The sequence below is a fragment of the Podarcis pityusensis genome, assembly GCF_964106645.2.
Source record: "Podarcis pityusensis genome assembly, chromosome: 6".
NCBI classification, from domain to species: Eukaryota; Metazoa; Chordata; class Lepidosauria; order Squamata; family Lacertidae; genus Podarcis; species Podarcis pityusensis.
The window spans coordinates 60,809,432-60,832,735 of NC_138030.1; the positions used below are offsets into that span (position 1 = coordinate 60,809,432).

The 23,304-nt window shown below is 40.3% G+C and overlaps 1 protein-coding gene across 7 annotated transcripts in view; it reads left to right on the forward strand.

The window, feature by feature from the left end:
• Positions 1-23,304, forward strand: part of PATJ (PATJ crumbs cell polarity complex component) — a 153,875-nt gene that overhangs the window by 2,850 nt on the left and 127,721 nt on the right. For 6 of the 7 annotated variants that reach the window (XM_081011732.1, XM_081011731.1, XM_081011730.1 and 3 more), the window contains exons 2-16: positions 24-79; positions 170-336; positions 867-1,061; positions 2,033-2,172; positions 2,785-2,980; positions 3,470-3,598; positions 6,869-7,090; positions 9,787-9,877; positions 10,010-10,101; positions 11,260-11,401; positions 12,762-12,902; positions 16,873-16,949; positions 18,948-19,004; positions 20,043-20,177; positions 21,905-22,072. In XM_081011732.1, coding sequence (XP_080867858.1) covers positions 58-79; positions 170-336; positions 867-1,061; positions 2,033-2,172; positions 2,785-2,980; positions 3,470-3,598; positions 6,869-7,090; positions 9,787-9,877; positions 10,010-10,101; positions 11,260-11,401; positions 12,762-12,902; positions 16,873-16,949; positions 18,948-19,004; positions 20,043-20,177; positions 21,905-22,072 — 1,974 coding nt within the window. In that variant the 5' untranslated portion in view covers positions 24-57. The remainder of the gene's footprint in view (positions 1-23; positions 80-169; positions 337-866; positions 1,062-2,032; positions 2,173-2,784; positions 2,981-3,469; positions 3,599-6,868; positions 7,091-9,786; positions 9,878-10,009; positions 10,102-11,259; positions 11,402-12,761; positions 12,903-16,872; positions 16,950-18,947; positions 19,005-20,042; positions 20,178-21,904; positions 22,073-23,304) is intronic. The other variant, XM_081011727.1, reaches the window with a different exon arrangement.

The window sequence follows — 23,304 nt, forward strand, 5'->3', positions numbered from 1 at the left end:
TGTACTTTTATTTTAAAATGCAGATTATTTTGACTACTGCAGCACAGATAAGCCAACATGCCGGAAAATCCTGTTGCAGGTAGGCATCTCTGGAAAAGAATCTCTTGGTCAAATAATCAAATATTTCAAAGCAGGCGTTTAATGTGTGATGTTTTATGGAATCCCACAGATAAGCAGCAGGTGCTGCGGATTTTGGAGCGTTTGCTATTGAAGCTACACGAGAGAGGAGACACTTCACAGATCGATAATCTGGCTTTCCTGTACAATACACTCAAGAATCCCTTGTTTAATCATATGCTGACTCTTCAGCAGTCAATCAAGCAACTGAAAGAACAAGTAAGTTAAAGACTGTGAAGTTTAGCAATGCTGGTGGTTATGTTTGAGGGATGAATTAATGAAATATTCATCGCTGACAATGTTGTTTTACACTATGTATCTGCTTGGGGTGAATGCTGATCTTTTGTCATGTCTATGGTAAATTTATAATCATTGTAATGTATCATGGATTTACTAAATCACTCACTAATTGCCTTCAGACAATTATGTTCTCTGTCTGGGGTTGGGTCCTGCCCTGGGCTCCTTTTGCAGGAAGGGTGGGATAGAAATTCAGTAACTAAAATAGATAATAAATAGATGACCATGAGGCCCGCCCCCCACTCTGTGATTTGTTACTAATGTTATACAAAGGTTTAACATCAGAGGTCAAACTGCCGCCTATCGTGCCTTGAACCTAACATTTGAAGTTTTCCTAGAGGTTTTCCTACATTTGGCCACTCCTGAGATAAATAAGAAGCGCTTACTCACAAATCGACTGGCAGGAGAAACAATTATATGTGTAAATTAATGTCTTCCCTTGCTATCCACAGCTCGCTTACATGCCTCCAAATCGTTCAGTGGATTTTGATTTTACCAGGAGAGGTTTGCTGGTGTTTGACGCTGATCAAAATTCTCTTGCTAATGGAAACCTTTATATGACTTGCAACCAAAACAATCAGATGACTCCTCTAGTTCCAAAGCCTGGAGTTGATGAGTTTAATTTGGCAATCCAGAGGATGGCAAAGGTATGGCACAGCACCATTGGCAAACTAAATATATATTGCTCATCCCATTAATTCCAAATGTTTCTGGTTTTTAAGTTTTACATTTGTACAGCAAAGCATGCAAGTGTATTTTTTTTTTGGGGGGGGGTTGCATTATAATTGTATAATGGTAAGTAATAGAAAGCTCATGTTCTAAGTATTTTTTGAGCAGGTTCTTGCCAAACCTTGAATTTGTGGCATTTTCTTCGATTCTTGCATGCATTCAGTGTTCCTTTTGTAAAAACTCAGGAAGTGTGTAGTAATCATCATCATCATCATCATCATCATCAGTGCTTTTTTTCTAAAAAAATGGTTAGGGGTACTCTCATTTTGACTCAAGAAAATCACCATTTTATAGTTCAAATTGGGAAAAATAAATATAGTAAATTGACAAAATTTAAAAAGATTGACAAAATGTTTAGGGGGTGTGCGTACCCCTGCACACCCCCATGAAAAAAACACAGATAATAATAGTATTGATACCCCACCAATCTGGCTGGGTTTCCCCAGCCACTCTGGGCAGCTTATCTAAAAACATAATAAAAGCATTAAAAAACTCCTGATACAGGGCTACCATCAGATGTCTTCTAAAAGTTGTGTAATTCTTTATTTTCTTGACATCTGAAGGGTGGGCATTCCACAGGGAGGGCGCCACTACTGAGAAGGCCCTCTGCCTGGTTCCCTGTCACTTTGCTTCTTGCAGTGGGAGAACCAGTAGAAGACCCTCGGTGGAGGACCTCAATGTCCGGGCTAAGCAATAAGGGGACTAGTTTAGTGGTCAATTTCACTATTCTATGTAATGTTATTATTTTGTAATGACATCAAGTTGAAGCCATACATGAAATTTGGTTCTCAATAGGCTTTGCTTGTTTAGTTTTTTTTGGGGGGGGGTGTATTTTAAGATAAATGAATAGAATATTGTAAGTTAATTGCTTCTATTTTTCATTTATTAGGGCAGGCAAATAGAAAATATTGCAATAGAGAAGCCATTTAATGGAGGCCTTGGTTTTAGTGTGGTTGCTCTTAAAAACCAAAGTCTTGGAGAACCCGGTATCTTTGTCAAGGAAGTTCAGCCAGGAAGCATAGCAGCCAGGTGAGATTCTTGTTTCATATTGTCAAAGCTCATAAAAATAACACAAATTGAATAAAGGGTATGACATTCTTTATGCTGTTCTTTAAAACCATTGTTCTTAAATACTATTGGCATTGCCAGGACCCAAGACAGCCAAGAGTTGTCTTGTCAAATTGCCTTGTTGTAAGGCAAGACATCTTGCCCACCAGCCTGCCACAGATTAGTGGATGTGAACTGGACACCACAGTGCACTAGAAGCAGAGTACAGGGGCATTATGGACAGCCGCCTGCCAAGGGTGGCTCTGTATAATGAAAGCATATGAGCCAATAATGCTAATAATGTTTAGCATTCATTTTAGACTTGAGCAGCCAAGGAGCCCTATCATGATTCCTGTGATTCAGAAGGTGGGCACTGAGATATAGTGCTCACTTTAATGAATTTATGGACAAGTGAGATACAAACTAGGGACAACTCATGCTTTTCTCACTATACTGCACCAGCCAACCGCAATACTATTAGAGAAGGCAGTTCTCTATCCCACCGCATATCTGTGGGGGGTGTTTGTGTCCTTGAAAACCTGTTATGAAGATGCTGCCATGCTCTTTTCAAGCATTTTGTTTGCTTTATCCAAGGGATCAAAGATTAAAGGAGAATGACCAAATACTGGCCATTAATCACACCCTGTTGGATCAGAACATTTCCCATCAACAGGCCATTATATTGCTCCAGCAAGCCACAGGTTCCTTACATTTGATTGTGGCTAAGGAGCCAACCCAGAGAAGCAGTTGGACCTCAACCTCCTTAAGTGATGTTAATTCACTTGAAATGGTAAGTTACAGCTTTGTCAGAATTGAGTTTTGAATTACAAGCATCTTAAAACACATTGTACAGTGTTTACAATGCTCAACAAATTGCACTGGGGCATTTAACTCTGTATGATTAGTGTCTTTGTCTTCCACACAGATAAAATGTAGATCAGACAAAATATGCAGTTAAAAAAAACCATATTCCTAGATGTATGTGTCAACTTGCAACTCTCTTGGAACAACCTTGCAACTTCAAATGGAGTTGTAAAAATAATAAAATTGCTTTGTAGGAAGTAACTAGCTGGTAACCCATTGAGTTCAAATGCTATCTCCTGTGTTCTATAAACTTTGTGTGTGCTGTGCATTCTTATTTTTTAATGTTTATTAAATTTCTAAACCACCCTTCATCCAAAGATCATAGGACAGCTTACAATATAAAAACATAACCATACACGCTATTGCAGCCCACAAGTATCATGATAAACAGACTTTCATCTTCTGTCTCTTCCAGATCAATTGGGGCCATGTTGAGGAAGTAGAGTTGGTTAACGATGGCTCAGGATTGGGTTTCGGAATTGTAGGAGGAAAGTCAAGTGGCGTAGTGGTGAGGACTGTTGTTCCTGGAGGTCTGGCAGATAAGGTAACTGGTTTGTACTGTGTCCTTCTTTAAAACAAAACATCCAATAGTTGGAATTTCAAAGCAAGCTAAAGTGTTGTATTTTAAAGAGTGGCAGGTGCTGGTGGTGGGTGATTGATGCAACCAGTTGGAGACCCCCTTGCCTAGCTTAACCTGCACTTCCTTTCACTAGACACTGGAGAAAGATGGCAGAGTTATACCCATCTCTTTCCACTTCTTCCTCACTACTGCTGTTAGCAAAGTGAATGGCAAGCACAATCCTAGCCGTGCTGCTCATTCCATTGTGGGGAGAGGACAGTATTTGGGCAGAAGTGCTGACTCCAGTCCATGGCCTTTATTTCCACATGCCTATTATGATCAAAGAAGACTGATACTATTCAAGACTCAAGAGTCAGTATCTATAAAAGCCAGACTAAAGCTTCGGCAAGGATAACTAACTTTAAATGTTGACGGTGTCTGTGTTCCAAGTCAGATGAATGGTTTTTCAAGCATGCCACAGTAAGAAGGGGAATTTAGAAAACATGTGCACCATTTGGATCTAAAGATCAGTAATATGTTAACCATTAGACTTAAAGTATTGGAGAGCAGCAACACAAAGCTGTATTCATGCATTATGCCAAACTCAGTTAATCACTACATGTACTAACAGCAGTGAGTTTGCTCCCATCCTCCCTATTTGTCTTCCTAACTATTATTATTAATGTTAATTAAATTTCTGTACCACCCTTCAAAGATAACCGGGTGGTTTACAATATAAATATAACTATCCCTCACCCTCTATTCACAGAGGTTTCCTAGCCAATCAGATTTTGATTCTATCAACCTAATTTGCTGTATTTGCATGCAGTACACAACACAATAGTTTACTGAGAAACTGGAAGTTGGTTGGGATATTGCTGTGAATGTGTGCGGCCGAGGCTTACCAGTTGTTCAAAACTAAGTTTTGGTGATGTTTGTGAATGCAGCAAGAAACTCTATAAACGAATCATATTTGTTTTGGTGCCTATGGAACTAATACAGCTTATGTTGTATTTGAACTCTCTTACACAGAACTCTCCGGACTTTGCAAAGCTGTAGTGTTCATGCTTGAGATTCCCAGAATAATAAGCATGAGTTCAAATAGGAATACTATTTAATTATGACATTTTCAAGTAATTTTAGTGGCTTACATAGTTTCCTGCATCTCCCATTTTTATCTTCACAACAACCCTGTGAGGTAGATCAGGTAAAAAATAGGATACAGGTCTCCCTGGCTCTAGTCCAGGGCAGTTGTTAGTGTTTCCACCTATAGCTTGATCATGCCAGGAAGATACCTACATGATCATAGAGTTGTGAATCTTCATGCAACAACCCAAGTTGCTTTACAGGCTGTGGGTTTTGGAGTCAGCTGACTGTGCACTCTTGATAGGAATTGAGACCCTGAGTCTATTTTTTAAGAAATTATGAACCTCTTGTGCTTCCATGTCCATCAGCTGGCACTAAAGGATGCTACACCTTTTGGGATTGGCGTTTCAGTGCAACTTTGACTAAAACTTGCTGCCTCTAACCTTGTGGATACAAAGAGGACTCTGTTTCATTTTATTAATATTAATGTACGGAAAAGAGACAGATTATAGGATGTGTTCCAATTCATAATATAAATGAAAGTTGGGAGACTTGAAGAGTTGAAATTTTAAAAGTTGGCTGTTCTGCCCCCTCTACAAAACTGTCTGTTATAATGAATGCTTTTCTCTTGTGCCTTTGGAACACCTGTTTTGCTGTAAGGAACAAAATGTTTTGGCATCCAAAAGCATATGTCATACTGTCTTAATTTGCAGCAGTCTTGAGTGACTAAGAATAGGGGTACAGTACAAAAAGGAGAGTAATTATGTTAAATTTGGAAAGAAGAGGAGGAAGAGATAATGGCCACATCCACCCGTAACGCTAAGCCAAACCCTGGCATAGGGTGAACATGTTGACTCCCAAGGAGTGGATTGCACTTTCTTTGCTAATTCGTGGACTTTTTACCTCAGCCAGCCAGCCAAGCCAAAGTTTGGCTTAGTGTGTCATCTGAACCAGTGTTTGTGGTTGAGGTCTTTCCTCCTTACCCATGATTTGTAGCCAAGGTTTGTCCTATGGTTACGGAGGAGAGACCTGAGCAACAATCCCAGGTTCAGACAACATGCTAAGAAAAACTTTGGCTTAGCTGCTGTTCCATGCTGCACTAAGAAGCCCCCAGAGAGGAACAAAGCAGGTGTGAGCTCCTTAGTGGAAGCCAGCACGGTCCCAGGATGCCATACTGTGTCTTGCCTTGACATGAAAAAAGGCCATTGACTGGAAGAGCCAGCACTGATATTGAGACATTGTTTGCTTGGGGAGTTTACTTTGGCAAATTGCTGCTCACACAAACAATCTGTTCCACATGGGCAGTGTAATAGCAGAGGACCAGCTCATGGGATATCACACCAGCTACTTCTGTGACAAAAAGAAATCTTGCATGCATCCATCTTGCAGAAGTAACCACTCTATACTTGTCTGAGCAGCTCTTCTGGTGTTCTGGAGCTCATGTGTGGATGGTTGTTAGTCCATGTAGAGTCTGAAAAATGACATATCCACTAAATCTGAATTATGAACCTTTGCAGAAGCCAGAATGTTCACTTATGAGGGGAAAGCGTATCTGATTTTTTCTGTCAAATTCTCCATGCATGTCTGGCGGTTTATGGACTTGTGTTTTGTGCTTTGTCTTGAGACATTATCTGAAATGTTTTACTCGCAAAAAATGATGGTTTAAGGCTCACTCCTATAATTTATTTACTTTCCCCGAGAGTGATCTTGCTTGTAAATATAGTTTGGTGGAAAGTATGTAGAATTCCTTAAACATAAATGGTCTTGCAATGTGCGTGTGGCATTTAAGATACCTTTTTCTAGGAGCACTAAATCCAAACCCCTCCATTTGCTTTTCTGTTTAATAGACCAGTTTCTATAGGAAGTTGCAAAACTACAAATATTTTTCTGTAGTAGTTTCCTAATTCCCGCCCCCTTGCCCTTATGAAATAACCAAAGAAGTGGCTGATGGTGCAGTAGGTTTTAAAGAAATTGGATATTTAATATTTGACTTTTTCTTTTCACAGTAGCATTTGGTGCTGCATTGTTTCATTTGATAGCATTTTGCCCAGTCTGGAGGCATTTTTTTGGGGAGGGGGAATACACAGTTATAGTTTGGCAGTGCCTAATTATACTTTAGTTGCAAATCTTAAAACTATGCAAAAGTAAAGCCTTGTTTGCTACTCAAAGGATGGCAGACTCAGAACTGGTGATCACATCTTGGAAATTGGTGGGACAAACGTGCAAGGAATGAGTAGCGAACAAGTGGCTCAAGTGTTGCGAAACTGTGGGAACCGTGTCAAGATGGTTGTTGCAAGAGACCCCACGTGTGAAGTAACGGTGACACCGCCAACCCCTGTAGCACAGCCTGTTGGTATGCTGTCTCCTTTTCATGACAGGCGATTTGGAACGGTGAGTATCTTCATGCTTTGCAGTTCTTCCACGAGTTGCATTCTGCAGCAAATACATGATTGAAAACCCCGTATAGATTGCAAGATTTCAAGGCTATAATTGCCCCCCCTCAAGGTGCATCTCAGCAAATGTTCCAAAAACAGTCACCGCCACCTCCACCATCACTCACCTTCACTGTAGAAATTCACAGACTCTCTCGCTATCACAAAGCAGAAGATTATTTACTACTTCCCTATAGCTGAGCTCCCTTCATTTTCTAGAGCTGTTCCTTCTGCCTCAACTGGACATGATTTGTTTGAAGTGGATGCCCTTGTTAGGGAAGGCCTTCCCCTGAGAGGCTCAACTAGCCCTGATAACGGCTGTTTTATATTTGTTGGGCAAAATCCTTATTCTCTCAGGTTTAATGTTCTTTAAAGTATTGTTAGATTCCCTTTTATTTAATAGCTTCATCTTTTGTTGTTGTTAATCTTATAAAACTATTTGTGATGACAGAAGTAGGCGGGATAATCTGTTCTACCTGAATAGCTCATTATACTTGTGACCTATGTAATATAGGTGTATACATAGGGGGGGAATCTGACCCTTCTTACATATTTGGTTTATAGCCTATCTAAAGGTTTGGGAAAGTTAACAAAATGTTAAAAATCAGACTACTTAATTAAATTCATCTAACCCCATGGTTCCCAATGTAGATCCAAACTTAGTCATAATGCTTAGAGAGTAGACCCATTAAAAGAAATGGGGCCTAAGTTACTCATGACTGATGTAGGACTGGTGTCCCATTGATTTCAATGGGTCTAATCTAAGCACGATAAAGTCTGGATCCAGCCCTTTATTTAGAAATTTATCCAACAGGAGGTTTGGCACTTGACACAGCCCTCTGTTTTAAGTTCCAGGGGTAATGTAATGATGTACTAGAGTCCTTGTAGCCTACACTAATACATTTGCTGCTAAAAATGCATCTTACAAATATGGTTTTAACAAATCTTTAATTTTTGTCACATTAAAGTGTTTTGTTTAAACAAAAGCCCTTCTCAGTTTTGAGTAATTAAAATAAACTAATGCTACTCAAAGTATGCAGGAGGTCTTGAAATGTAAGCAAAGCTGTGCTTGTATTCCATCTGTTGCTACTGTGCTTTTTAGGCGTGGAATATTTTCAGAGATTTCTCTCCTGCCCTGTGCTGTGGTTTTTTCACTGCTGCTGCTTCTGTTCCTTCTCAACTACTACAGTGTGATATTTGGGGACATGGCTCTTAGAAACATGGGTTTGTATTGTGGGCCCTGCTGCCCCACAGTTAGACAGAATGAGATAGCAGGCCATTGCTTTGGGGAGTCATGAAAGGGACAGCAAATTGCTATTTAATTGTCCGTTCATTATTATGACAATTTTTACTGTCGGGAATGGGGAAAGCTGCATGTGGGGTTTTCTGCCTCAGGTGCCAAAATAGATTGGCTGGTTGGCCTTGGGTACTATGAACATGCCTCCTGGCTAGGGAAGAAGCATTTGCTGCTCCATTTAGGGCTGTAAAATACTGGTACATTGGGGATGGCCCTGGCTGAGGTGATTTCAGTTTTTGTACTCTGATTCCAAATGCATTTTAAGTCTAATGATGCCTCTGGAGAATAATGAAACATTATTCAGAGAGAAGGTGTAATCTCGGCCCCAGTGTCATTCTTCTGACTTAATCACCTTAACCTCAAGGAACTCCTTGCTGGACCCAAATAAGTTGCTTGCTAGAGATGGAGTTTATTGAGACTCACTGCAGCCTCTTCATGCAATATGATTGCTTTCCGGCGTGGACTGAGAAGTTCAAGGGAGCCAGGGTGAGGCAGCTGGTTTGGGATGTCATGTCAGGCAGCAAATTTGTACGCCATCCAGTTTATTGCATTTTTACTGCCAGGGGAGGAGGAAGAGGCATCAATAACTTCTTGACATTGTGCCCATGCTGCTGTAGCCTTGAGACAGTCTTCTGGATCAACATGTTGAACATTTCCTAGTACCAGGACCTTACATATATGATTAGTTAGAAGATATCTAACTACTTTAATTGAATTGCACTATCACTTTGTTCTAAGCTGTTAGTGGCAGTGTGGCCTTGTGGTTGATTATTTTCTTCCATCTTTGCCCTCACTTCATCTTGGACATATCACATTCTTGCTTATCCATTAAATTAAATAATATTGTCCCATATATGTAGGTAACCACTCTTTTACAGCTATTTTCACCTTTTGTATCCTACTTTGGACAAACTCTTGTGCCTTTCTAAGGTGGCAAAATGCCTTACTGCATTCGCCACCTCAATTTCACGTTGAGGAATTGCATATTTGAAATTACTCCTGTGTGAAAAGCAAATGTCAGAATTTATCATGGCTCCTTAAAAACCTGGAAGAGTATTGGGTCCTTTGACTATTGCATAGGCCTGAGCTAAGTCCCACTCCTTTGACAATCTGCTGCAGCCACTGGTAGGAACAACAGGAACATTTTAGAAGAATTTATTTCAGTACTGAAGCTATGAAAATAGCAAACCTCTTGTGGACTGAGATTGCAAAAGGATATTGCCATTGGATTCTGGGACCGAAGAAGCATCCAGTTGGGAGATGAGTTATGGGAATTCATGGCAGAAGCTGGAGAAGTGCTTAATGCAGATGTTTATAATCTGAAACTTCAAGCTTCAAAACATGCTTTTATTTCCTAGGAAAATGAAATTCATGAAGTTCAGTTGACTAAGAAGGATGGACAGAGTCTTGGTATAACAATTGTTGGCTATTCAGGAGTTTCTGATACAGGTGAGTTATATGACATTTTCTCTTTTGCTACAGAAAGCCCACAAAACGGACTCTTTGCTGGAATCTGTAAAATTTCAACACGTTCTAAATGCAGAATTAACAAGTAACAGTGTTCTTTTTCTTTTCTTTAAGCAGAATCTTCAGGGATTTTTGTCAAAAACATAATACCTGACAGTGCTGCGGAACACAGCGGTCAAATAAAAGTCCATGACAGAATTATTGCTGTAAGTTTAAGTCTTATTTTTGCAAGCTGTAGAATCATACTTTGCAAAACATTACTGGTGTAAAATCTGAGAATGTTAGGCATAAAATAATTTGTTCCAGATTATTTGCTGGCTGAGAATCCCCTTCACATGCCGTCCATCAAATGCGAGTGACTTTTCCCTTATGTAAAGCTTCCCTGCCAGCAAAGTACATTCAAGACCTATGTAGTCTGTGCTGTCCACATGACTGCATCAGTCACATGCAGCTCCCTCCCACCACTCCCTGGTGGCTGCAGCTGCATATAAATGGCATGACCACTGACCGCAAGTTCACCTCTGCGGAAAATGCAATGTGTGTGATAGTATAGGATAATGGCTTGGATCCTCACGTGAAAGGAACAGAACTCATATTTATAGAAAGGTACCTTTTTTTTGCCTCCCCCTTTCTACTGCCGTTTCCTGAAAGTCTAATATGGGGGTTGAAGGACTCTGGGAAATGCTATACAGTATGATGTAGAGGATTGCAGATGGATTGGAAGCTGACAGATGTCAACTTCTCGCTTGTCTGTGTACAGTGGTACCTCAGGTTAAGTACTTAATTCATTCCAGAGGTCCGTTCTTAACCTGAAACTGTTCTTAATCTGAAGCACCACTTTAGCTAATGGGGCTTCCTGCTGCCGCTGCGCTGCCGCAGCACAATTTCTCTTCTCATCCTGAAGCAAAGTTCTTAACCTGAGGTACTATTTCTGGGTTAGCCGAGTCTGTAACCTGAAGTGTATGTAACCCAAGGTACCACTGTACTTTTATTTAAAAAATCCAGAACTCTTAGTTGCAAGGATCCCATATAATCTGAGAATGTGTTCACTCATGCACACAGTCTTGCAACTGACCAATTTGTGTTGTGTTGTGTTGTGTTATGTTGTGAACCACCCTGTGATGAAGGGTGGTAAATAAATTTAATAAATAAGCAAATAAATTGCTTTTTCGTGTCTGGGTTGATAGGGAGCCCTGTTGAGCTTAAGTAATGTTATTTAATATGAGCAATCAGGCTCATCTTCGGATTTTAGAAATGCCCTGTAATTAGCCTTAAAACTGGTGTTATCATTCAAGCAACTTGCTTTCTTACATGGATTTCCATTTAGAAACCAATTGTACGTGTCATACATGTCTATGTATTAGGTCGATGGGATCAACATTCAGAATTATACCAACCAAGAGGTGGTGGAGGCATTGCGAAATACAGGCCCGATTGTACACTTGGCTTTGCTTCGGAAGAAACCATTGTTTCCTGCTTTCTCTTCAGAAAAAGGCTTAGGCAGAGGTAAAGCTCTTCTTTAACTATACCTAATGTTCTTCTAAGCCAATGCAAATCCCTTGGCATTTATTTCACTGAACACCTTGGCATTTTTGTACTGGTGGTACAGTCTTATTTATTTACATGACTGGTCATTCCTGCAGAACCAGTTCATCCTGGTCATATTCTTCCACTCTTCTGAGTACATGCTTAAAGGTTTTATGTGGGACTTCGCTTGAGGGTAACCACGGTTACTACAGATTGCAGCAGTAACTCAGATCATATTATGCCAGTTTATACACACACACAACTTTATTTTTTCATATAGAACAAACAAACAAACAAAAAGAAAAATCAATAACAATCCATTTTATATTGAGGTGTTAGACCTGTGCTTGGAGGTGGTGATAGGCTGGATGTGGGCCAATAACCTGAAACTGAAGCCTGAAAAGGGGTGTTCTGTGTCCCAAGTTCTTGTGTCCAGGAGGTGTGGAGGCAGCCTGCCTTCGATGGAGCCAATTTTGCAGCTTGGGAGATGCTCGTGGATTTAACTCTGTTACTGGAGACTCAGGTGCCCTCAGGGGCTAGGAGTATTTAAAGCCCTAAACAACTCGGGGCCCTACAAACCTGAAAGTCTCATTCTCTACAGAGCCCCTCAGGTGCTAAGATTGGCTGTGTGGTGGGGCCCTCTTAGTATTTGCTCTGCCCTCAGAAGCTCAGGTGGTGGTGGTTCAGGAGAAGGCGTTCTGTGTGGCGAAACTTGGTCCCCACAAAGGTTAATCTGGTAGCTTTATTGTATAACTTCCGGCAAATGCTGGAGACACAACTCTTTACCTTGTCTTTTGACACTGGAAGTTTTTGGGTTTTTAGGAGCTACCTTCTTTTGTGATTGTAAGTTATTTTAAACTGTTTTAATAGTGTGTTTTCACATTGTAACTTGCTTTGGTACCTTGGAGTGAAGGGTATGTAATAAACAACAAAAGCAACATACTCCTGTTCTGAGAACATCATTGGTAATCTGTTAGTTTGGGGGCCTTTCAGAAATTAACACATAAACAACAGAGCTCTCAAAATGCTATAATGTGGTCCAACTGACTATATTACTATGCTAAATATAAGATACTAATTACTGGAACCATTTATCTTCCTACAACAATGTTATTTTTTTCGTTTCAATCATAAACATTCTAATTTCTAATAAATTCTGGAATAAATAATTTCAAATAAATTCTACTCTTTTAAGAACTTCTTGGGGTGAACAAGCCCATTTCTTTACTATTTTGGTAGGTAGAGTAGAGTGACATGCTTGCTATCTAAAAGGTTATATAAGTACACTTCTTGCATACAATCCTTGGATTGCGCAATTGACTGGAAACTTTTGGAACAGTTGCAGTGCAGCCAAATATGCCAACCTTATCCTTGGCTGGTGGTGTGGAGACTGAGACTACCATAGATAGTGACAACGAGGAACTTCTAAAGGAAAAAGACAACTCTGAAAACGAGAGGAAGCAAAAACGACATGCAGTTGGTAAGTGATATATCTTTGGAGGAGACTTTTGCTACACTAACCTTCTGTTTGCCAACCATATCATATATGGTCTTTAAATAGTAGTAGGACAAATGAGTGTCAGTAGAAGGGGATATTGAGCAATTAATTTTAGTAGCAGCCTAATTTGGCCTAATAACAGCAGGATATTTTTTGTTGTTGTTGCACATTAAAAACTGGGTCTATTGTTTTTGAAGCTTTGTATCTGTACAGGAGACGCATTATGCTGCAGTTATAGAATTGCTGGAACCCTTGTTTTCTGCTGCAGCTGACAAGTTGTGATGACTTTGTCAGTTTTCACCATATTGGGGCATTCACAGGCTAATTGGAATGATTTTTAAAGAAAATAAGTGGTCTGTGGCATGCGATTCTACATCTGTAGGCTTGTCATTTCGTAAAATTTTATTTTATTACAGAAAGGTAAAAACCATTTAGGATACAGGAATGTAAAAGTGTTTTCACACTGGTAAATATATTCACTTACCTTTCATGCTTGAGAGCTAAAAGCAGTCATTTCATTTCAAACATGGTTGATACTAAAACACTGTCTATAAAAGTTCACCCTGGAGCAGAATTTAATGGCCAAATTAAATTCCAAAAATAGGTACTTATATTGGAAATGCTGACAGGCACTTAATTATAATAGCACTAAAGTAAAACACCCCTAATTTAATGCCCTGTCTAAACTCTAGAAACGCCTTTCAAACTTAATGTAAAAAGTGTGTTTTATAAAATGTGTTTTTTCTCTAGATCTGATTGTGCTAAGCTTTAATTCAAATTCCTGAATAGATTTAAACAGTGGTGTGCTCTAACAGCTACAATGATGTTGGTACAGTCAGTGAAATATAATTTAATATGATGTTTGCATGAAACCCTTTCTTGGGTTCTAGCTGAGTACCTGAGCATCAGTATGATGCATTGGTTAGAATGATAGAATTGTAGATTGGGAGGGACCCCGAGGATCATCTAGTCCAACCCCCTGCAATGCAGGATTCCTGTCCACAGCTGTCCCTGGATGGGCTCGAACCACCAACCTTCTGGTTAACAGTCAGATGCACTGACCCATTGTGCCACAGACTGCACTTTGCCTCTGATCCTGTAGGTCTAAAATCCCTTTGAAGCCATCCAGTTGGTGGCAATTACTACACCCTGTGGGATCAAATTTCAAAGTTTAAGTATGTGCTGTGTGAAGAAATACTTCAATTTGTCTGTCTTGAATCTTCCACCGTTCACCTTCTCTGAATGACCCCAAGATCTGGTCCAGAAAAGTTATCTGACCCTGTAGTGGACTGCACCATTATTTCAGAGCATCTGGTTGGGGAGTCTTGACAGGTGTTCCAATGGTTTAACTCCTGTCTGGCCATATTCAGAATGTGGTTGAAAGAGACGCTAGTTCAACTCCATGTGCATTGACTTATGGTGTCATAAGGCTTGGTGTTACAGACAATGCTTTATTAAGCTCTACATGAAGCCACATAAGTGTAGATAGGAGTGCAATTTAAGGATGCTTACCTAGAGAGACTTTGCAACCGTATGTCTTCAGTTATATGTTTCCATATTTCAGATGGCAGCTAGCTTACAATTCATTTAATAAAACTGCACACGTGTTCTTCCAAAAGTTTACATAGGGCTGTGTAGGAAAGATAACACTGCCTTCAAAGGAACTTGCTTTCATAAAAATGAATCCCATGCAAGATTCTTGATACAGAATCTTGATATAGTTCAGTAAAAGAAATAATCTTAAATTTCACTGCGGCATTGCAGAGATCTTTTGTTTATTTATCTTGGACATTCAGGGTCATGCAAAAGGCACAATGGAGTCTTAGAAGCTCAGTGCATCTGAATAAATTCTTACCAGGTAGCAAAGGTAAAAACTAGCCTGTGTCATTTGGGAGTCCTCCAAAATGACACTTTGCTCAAATGTTTGAAGGATTATCAATGAAGATGAAATGCATGCAATCCAATCCCTATGTGTGTTTTTGCCTGGAAGTGCGTTCTGTGGGGTTTACTTTCAAATACATGACTTCTACCTTGATATCTTAGGATGTCATTAAACACTGACATGCTGTGGTGGTTCTCTGTTTCTAATGAAAGCAAAACCCATTCTCTTAAGTTAAAGACTCAAGACAAGACTGGCTGATTTTCTCTTCAAACAGATCCTTCCTGCAGTAGTTCTGTTTAATGTGACATTGTATGTTTTAAAAACATAAATAACAAAATAATGCATGTGGTTTTAGATGGAAAAGCATTAAAGTAAGTGCAGTATGCATTAGGATTTCAGGAACATGGAGTGCTGCTCATATGTAATGTCCTGTTACTTGTCCCAAATGGTAACAAAATAAGCCATAAAATAAAATAGCTTGCAGTAAACTTATCCTCCTGTTGGTGCCACTGTTACTTGAACTTTTCTGTCTGCCTGTGGGAGTTTTTGACTTCTGCAAGTTAAATATTACTTAGGGAAGGAACTTTTTATAAGTACGCTGAGCTTCTGGCTGGGGTCAAATGCAGGGCAGCCAGCCATTTTTATGTTGTCTAGCCATGTCAAATTCTCTTGCATGGCTGTAATACCGCTCCGGTTGCATAAGTAAGAAAGCTGAAAAGATAGAAATGTCAAGATAGCCAAGTTCCCATGGAAGGCTGGTTCAGAACTGAAGCTGAAGTTCACATGGCTCACTGGCCTGATTAAGCCAAGCAAGGCTTTTATAATAAGAACTCTAGGCCTGCCTAGTCCATCACCCTGTTCTCACTGTGGTCAGTCAGATTCCTATGACTAGCTTGCCAGCAGGACCTGAATAGAGCCCTGCTCTCCCCTTTTAGGATTCTCCGCAACTGGTATTCGGAGGTACTTCCTCTTACAGTGGAGGTAGAACACATCAGTTGCTAGCCTCTTCCATGAATTTGTCCAGTCCTTTTTTTAAAGCCATCCAAGTTGCTGGTCATCACTCTTGTAGTAGCAAATTCTATACTTTTAACTATGTGCTGTGTGAAGAGGTTTTATTTTGCGTGTACTGAATTTCCCAGCATTCCACTTCGTTGGATGGCACGGCTTCTAGTTTTATGACAGAGGGAGAAAAATGTTATCTGCCTATTTTCTCTGTACCACGCATAACCTTATGCACCTTCATCATGTTCCCCTTATGTACCTTCCCCCTGCCAAAAGTCCCCTTTCCTCAAAATGGAGTTGCTCCAACCTCTTGATAATTCTTGTTGCTCTTTTCTGCACGTTTCCCATCAATGCAATACCCTTTTTGAGGTGAGGCAACCAGAACCGTACATTGCTATGTCTGCCAAATGTATAAAGTTCATGAGTGCATTCTGTTGATATAGTCCTTGATGAGGAGTTGCTGCAACTGAATGATGGCCCAGTCATCTTTTATAAATGTCAACTGGTCCTTCTAAGTTAATTGAACTGAACTTTGCAACCAAGAATGATCAATTAATGCAGCGAAACAATGCAGCGCCCATGTCTCATTGACACAACAATTGCTGTCCTTACCTTTGAAACAAAACAAACAGCATTGGATGATGCTTTGTTCTCCTGCAATGTTCTGCTCTACAGGGCAGAATTCTACAGTTTTCCTGTATGCAGGGTTAGCAGCGGCCAGCTTACTGGCTTACCAAAACTGCATGTCGCAGCTGCTTACACAGATTGGGGAGGGCCAAGACTGCAGGGAGCTCAGCAGGAGCAGGAATGGCAATGGAGCCAATCCAGTGCTCCTGCTGCAGTTTTTGCAGCTGGAAAGCTCCCTGCTGCCTTCTCCCTTCCCCCCTCGGCATCAGTGCACAGTGTTGGGAAGCTAGGAGTGCACTGCTCTTTCCCCACTACTGTCCCAGGCTAACACTCTTCTTGTACATGGATTTAGGTATAGATATGTTGGTGCTTTATTAATGTGTAATGGGGCGGGAATGCATTTCTCAAGATCTGGTCTTAAATTTTAATTGTTGCATCTAGGGAAAGCTCCAGAATTGCCAGAAAACAAATTAAAATCCAAATGGGAAAAACTGCTGGGACCTGACTTTGAAGTTACGGTATGCGTTTGTTTCTGTGTTTCTGTGATATATATTTAGTGTAAGTTTAATATTCTTTACAAATTAACGAGGGTGATTATCTTCTGCATTTCTAGCTACAACTTAAAAAACAAAACAAAACCCCAAACACTCAAGGTAGTAAACCAAATTCAACATTTAGAATGTTGAGTAAAATGTTATTACCAAAGGCGTGAATGGTGTGAAATATACCATTAGAAGATGCAACAGCAGCAATCAAAGTTCAAAGAGTGATACCGGAAGATGTTCACTAGTAAAGGGAAGGCTTTGTTTCAGTGATGTAGTCAAGGGGGACTGTAGGAGAATGCACCTCTGGGAATAATTTTCACAGCAGGAGTGATGGCATTGTCTGCCAAAGTGCCAGGGAGTTTGATGGTGCCAGATGATTTTCCTTCAGAAGGGTATTGCTGTCTTGGCACCACAGTTTAAAAGGTCCAGGTCCTTTCTGCCACCACCCTTCTCTAATTCCCCCAATCGTGGCTGTCAGGTAGATTCGTACGTGTGGAGGCAATTCTTAAAACATTGCAATCCAAGGCTATGTAGAGTTTTAAATGTCAAAAGCACTTCGAATTGAACTGAGATGCAAATTGATTGCCAGTGCAGGCAATAAAGAATTGGAGTTGTCTTAACCTCATCTGATCAATTCAAACTATTTCTTAGTGCTGCTAGCTATCCACTAGATAGTTCTCCTTTTATTTCAGTGATCAACTAAGAGCTTTCTCTTCCAATAAATAATGCTCTATAGTTGATTGGACTTTTTGAAAGCAATTAAGGTGACCCCATGATAATCAGGTTTTGTCTGCCCTTTTTAAATATATATATGAAACTAGTCAATTATTTTCCTAACCCCATGACTGAAGTCAGACAGTAGTTTTACAGTGAGTTGTAAGTAGCTTTTTGAAACTATACAAAAACTCATTTTACTTGATGAGGAAGTGGCATCATTAATTTAATTATCAGTACAGTGGTACCTCGGGTTACATACGCTTCAGGTTACAGACTCCGCTATCCCAGAAATAGTACCTTGGGTTAAGAACTTTGCTTCAGGATGAGAACAGAAATAGTGCAGCGGTGGAGCGGCGGCAGCGGCAGGCCCCATTAGCTAAAGTGGTGCTTCAGGTTAAGAACAATTTCAGGTTAAGAACAGACCTCCAGAACAAATTAAGTACTTAACCCGAGGTACCACTGTATTATATCTGCCTTACAAATATTCTGGGCACTTTACGTATTATTAAAACAATGCACAGTGTTAAAGTGCTGTTATTATCTAAATTTCTGAAGTAAAATAGTCTTGTCTGAAAATGAGAAGCAAGAGGTTCCAGCAGACATCTCTCTTCAGAGGCTGTTCCAGATTTTGGTGACACAGCAGAAAAGGCCCTGTCCCACCTGTGTTTCTGATGGTGGGGGGGTAGGGTCTGATGAGCAAAGTGTACAATGCAACACACCATGATACCTCTCATTTAATCTCTGAGCATTTAGGCTCTAATGCAATTTAATCTCTATGCGACAAGCTCTAATGTAAAATTGTGTGTGAATTCAGTTTCAACCACCGCTGGCAATGCATTGACATTCCAGAATTACTGCTGGTATGATTGTTTGTTTCAAGGTGGTTTAAAAGAAATAGTTATTATATCCTTATTTTACATGGGGTCCCTGGTCGTCCCTCATCCAAGGAGCTGACTAGATCCACACCTGTTTTGTGTTAGCAGTGCTGCACCTTCAGATGTGCCCAAACCATTAAAAAGACCTATAGGGTCATATTCTTATGTTTATAGGAGCAACACAACTGTATCCATACACCGCTGTCCTAGTAACATACATGTAGAATGATCAGCACTCTCGCTCCTCTCCACAAAGGGGCATTGCTATGATTTATCTATTTTACATCTGTTGTACACTTACTTTGTTTAGCTCGCTGACTTTGAAATAAATATAATGCTTTAATGAGTACCCATGGAATCTCTCCTTTTTAATCTTTAGGTTTCAACTGTGGACATGCCAATCACAGATGATGCTGAGCTACAGAAATATTCAAAGGTATTGAGTCGTCCCTTTTTCTATTTCCGTAACACGCTAGGTGTGTAAATAGATGTGGGTATGAACCACCCACTTAGAATTTATTATATTTGAAAGTTTGGGCAAATTCCGCCTTTGTATCTCTTTTTATGTGCTGGACGTGAATTTGTCCCAAGAAGCTATTCTGTCCTTTTTCTAGTGATAGTCTGAGCAGAATTAAATATATTGGTTAGATGTCAAGTACTGTATTTAGCAGCTTTGCTCTTTGAAATGCTTTGTGCCGATGTCTTGGCTTATTGATTGCTAGGACAGGAGTTGTTGAATAATGCGAGCCAGAAACATTTTTTTGTAAATCAAACCTTCACCTTGACTACCAACTGGGAGCAACACAGGCTGTAGTGTAGACTTTACTGTAAGAAGCTACACGAGGTTAGTATGCAATCTGCAAAAGGACAGACCAATGCCAACTTGCTTTGCTGGATTTCATTTGACCAACTACATCTCATCAGCCTAAATAAACATATAACTTTCTTGATCATCTGAGATTTTCAGGTGATGGGCATTGGCTTCTGCTTTTGGTTTCCTGCCACTTTGCCATTTTGTCCAAACCTGGAGTTGTGGGGAATGTTTATTATGGTTATTTGAAACAAACCTCCTTCAGAAACCAGAGTTGGATCGTTTGAATCTCACAATATTAACCACATTTTGTCGACTCCTTCTGGCTGCATGGGAGGAGGAGAGGGGAAAGTCAAGCATGCAAACCCAGGTGGAGGCTCACATTTCACTGAACCATAGTTTAATGTGATGTCTGAATGCATCCATTAGACATTAAGCAATAAAACTGCTGAAGCTATAGATAACATTGCTGAGGTGTAGTCTATGACCCTTGTTTTGAGATATTTAAGTTCTCCAAATCTATCAATTGACTTCTGTCATCTAGCATGCTCCCAAGAGGCCCTGTCCCTAGAGGTCCAATTCACTCGAAAAGCTGATAAAATACCATACATTTTGGTTTTTTAACAGCTGCTACTTACTCACACACTGCTTTGTTTTCAACAGCTCCTACCTATTCACACAATGAGACTGGGGGTGGAACTGGATACATTTGAAGGACATCATTATATATCTTCAATAGCTCCTGATGGTCCGATTGCCAAACTTGGTTTATTGCAGCTGGAGGATGAACTTCTAGAGGTAAAGTTTGTAGACAATACGTTGTATGTAGCCGTGATATTTAGTCACATTCCAGTGTTTTACTAGTGTTCATGTGGGTGAGACTCATCAGAGTACCTTTCTACATAGTTAAGAAGAGTATTAACATAAATTAAAGCTATGAGGGGAGGGGAGGAAAGTGTGTGCTTAACTCTGGAAGTCTTAGGCCTTTGGGTTTTCCGTAGGAGATGTAAGCAGTTCCTCCTTTAAATCATTTAATTCGCTATGTCACAAACTCATGCCCATCAATGCAGTTTGTTTTTCCTTTTGCAACATTCATTATAGGAAATGCTGAGTGCCAAAGGTTTAAAGGACATGGGTGGGGGGAGAGAAATATATTGACAACCAACCAAAACTGTAGTATGGAAGTAATAAAGCCTTGCTATGATTTAATTGTTAGTGAATTATTGTTATATAAGCCTGGATTCTGTCTATACATTACTTATCCAAATCCACAACTATGTCCAGAGCTTGTGAAACATTTCTTTCATCCCACTCCTCCAGTTTTGAGTTTTTTTAAAAAAAAATAAACTGGTCTCTTGGTTAAAATATACCCCCTGTTAGCCTAGAGCACATGTTAAAAATTAACCAGGTTATGCACTCCATTAAATAAAAGCTGTAATGGGCAGAAAAAAGTAACAAAGTCACAAAGAAAACAGCGCTGCCAAACCACTGATACTACAATCGAGAGACAGGCCGTCGGAATTAATAAGATATGCAAGAGAATACCCATTGACTGAATAGGAGTCAGTCCATAACTACCATTCCTCCTCTTTGCTGTCCTTCTCAAGACCATCGTTTTGTTTGGAAATTGGCCACTTAGTAATAAGGAAGGAAGAAAATGTGTAGAATGAATATGATTCAGAATTATGACATACAGAGAAGAGGCATTGCAATCCTATTCAGATGTGTTTCATCCTGTGAGGAAGGTGTATATGAGTCTTAATTTTGAAAAGAGGATTGGCTACAAATGTGATAATATATATAAAAATGTTTCAGACTGCTTTAAGAGATTTGCTTTGAACTGGTGTGCTGGAGCTGGAGGTGAGGCTCAGTCAGGGGTGTGAAACCTTTTTCAACCCAAGGATTTCATTCCTTTGGGTGGGTGGAGGAACACAAGGCAGTGGTGGATGGGGCCAGGGGCAAACGTGGATGGAGCGACAGTGTGATGCTTAGCCCATAGGCTACCTTCTACCCACACAGAAGTCAGAGGTACCTACACCATCCTCTCCAACCTCACGAGTGGGAAGAATTGTCACATGTGGTTCAAGGACATGTTGCCAGCCAGACAAAAAGACTCAAGTAAGGCACAGAGAGGGTTGGGGGGGTGTCAGGGAAGAAGGGGTGTGGCCTGGGCAGGTGATAGTGTTAAGAGTCCCCAGGGTCAGATTGAAAGACTAGGGGGGAGGGGGTACATTTGGCCACTGGGCCTGAGGTCTCCCACCCCTGAGATGAAAGCAACTGATTACTTACTCCTTTCATGAGTGCAAACACACACACACAGAATAAGAAGAATAAAATTAAACCATAATGCATCACAGCCTGGAAGGACCAAAAGGGCAAAGATACAACTCAAAAGGGATAATAAGTATTAATTCATACACATATTCCCTTTACAAATATTTATTTTAAAAAAATAGAAGTATGATTTAGGGTGGAACCAGATCAGTTGCCTTCAAGTCCATGTACGTTCTCATTTCTTGTCATAGGTAAATGGTGTTCAGCTCTATGGAAAATCCCGCCGTGAGGCAGTTTCTTTTCTTAAGGAAGTGCCTCCTCCATTTACCCTGGTTAGTTGCCGGCGCCTGTTTGATGATGGGACAGAATCCTTTGTGGACGAGCCCACAGCCATTATTGCTTGCTCTCCAGAACCAAAGGTAAAGCAATAACATTTTTAAACATGAAAAGAAAAGGGGAAGGGGGTGCCAACAGATGTACCTTGACTTTCGGAAGATAATGGGTTGGATCCAGATGTGGCCCCATTGTATTCAGTGGGATTTAAATTAGTCATGACTTAAGCTAGAAATGTACGTTCTAGTAACTCTCCTTGCCCAAGTGGTAACAGCTGGGGTAGTTGCAGCTGAACAATGTAGTGGTCTAAAATTGTAACACTACTTATTGAACCTCTAGGCTCAGCTAGGAACTAGGTACTTTTCAGAATACAGTCGTACCTTGGTTTTCAAATTCCTTGATACTCAGACGTTTTGGCTCCCGAACGCCGCATACCCAGAAATGAGTGTTCTGGTTTGCGAATGTTTTTTGGAAGCTGAACATCCGACGCAGCTTCCACTGCTTCTGATTGAGTGCAAGAAGCTCCTGCAGCCAATCGGAAGCCACACTTTGGTTTTTGAACCATTTTGGAAATCGAACGGACTCCCGGAACAGATGAAGTTTGACAGCCAAGGTACGACTGTATAGAAGTGTTCGCAAGACAGGACAGGGATTGGCAAATCAATAGTAGGAATGGAAGAAAGATGATGTGGGAGAGAAAGGAAATGGAGGTATTGTTGAAACACTATAATCTCATCAAGGAGAATAGTAGGTCTACCAAAACAGTCTAGACTTGAGACAGTGGTTGAAGGGTTCTAGATTTCCCCTCTAAATCCATTCTATCCTGGTTTTAAAACTCTTGAGACTTCCCTTTCCTCCAAAAGCCCTGTTAATTGTAGTGTTTTGTGAGCAGAATGGAAACCAAACACTGGTGTCAGGATCCAAAGTGTAAATGACTGGTGATTTTTTAAAGTTCCATTTAGGTGACAGTGGCAGCCCCACCCAAAAAGTGAGGAGACCCTCTAGAAGAGCATTTCAGGAAGCCCAGGAGCTACTACTAGAAGAGAGAGCAAGCACAGAAGCATTTTGCCAGTTCCACACAGGCTTTGCTGGATCACAGCCTGCAGTTCCAAACATTCCACCAGGGGAGTCATATATCTTCTGTGCATAGTGCAGAAAACGATGGTCACAGCCTCTTTTCTTTTTTGCCTTTTCTCGGTGAACAATGAATCTGATCAGAATCTGAAATTCAGGCTTCACTGCCTTGAATTTTATGAAGCTGAGTGTGTGCTTTTGAACCAAAGCTACAACGGTACTTTAACAAATGCATCTTCCCTGA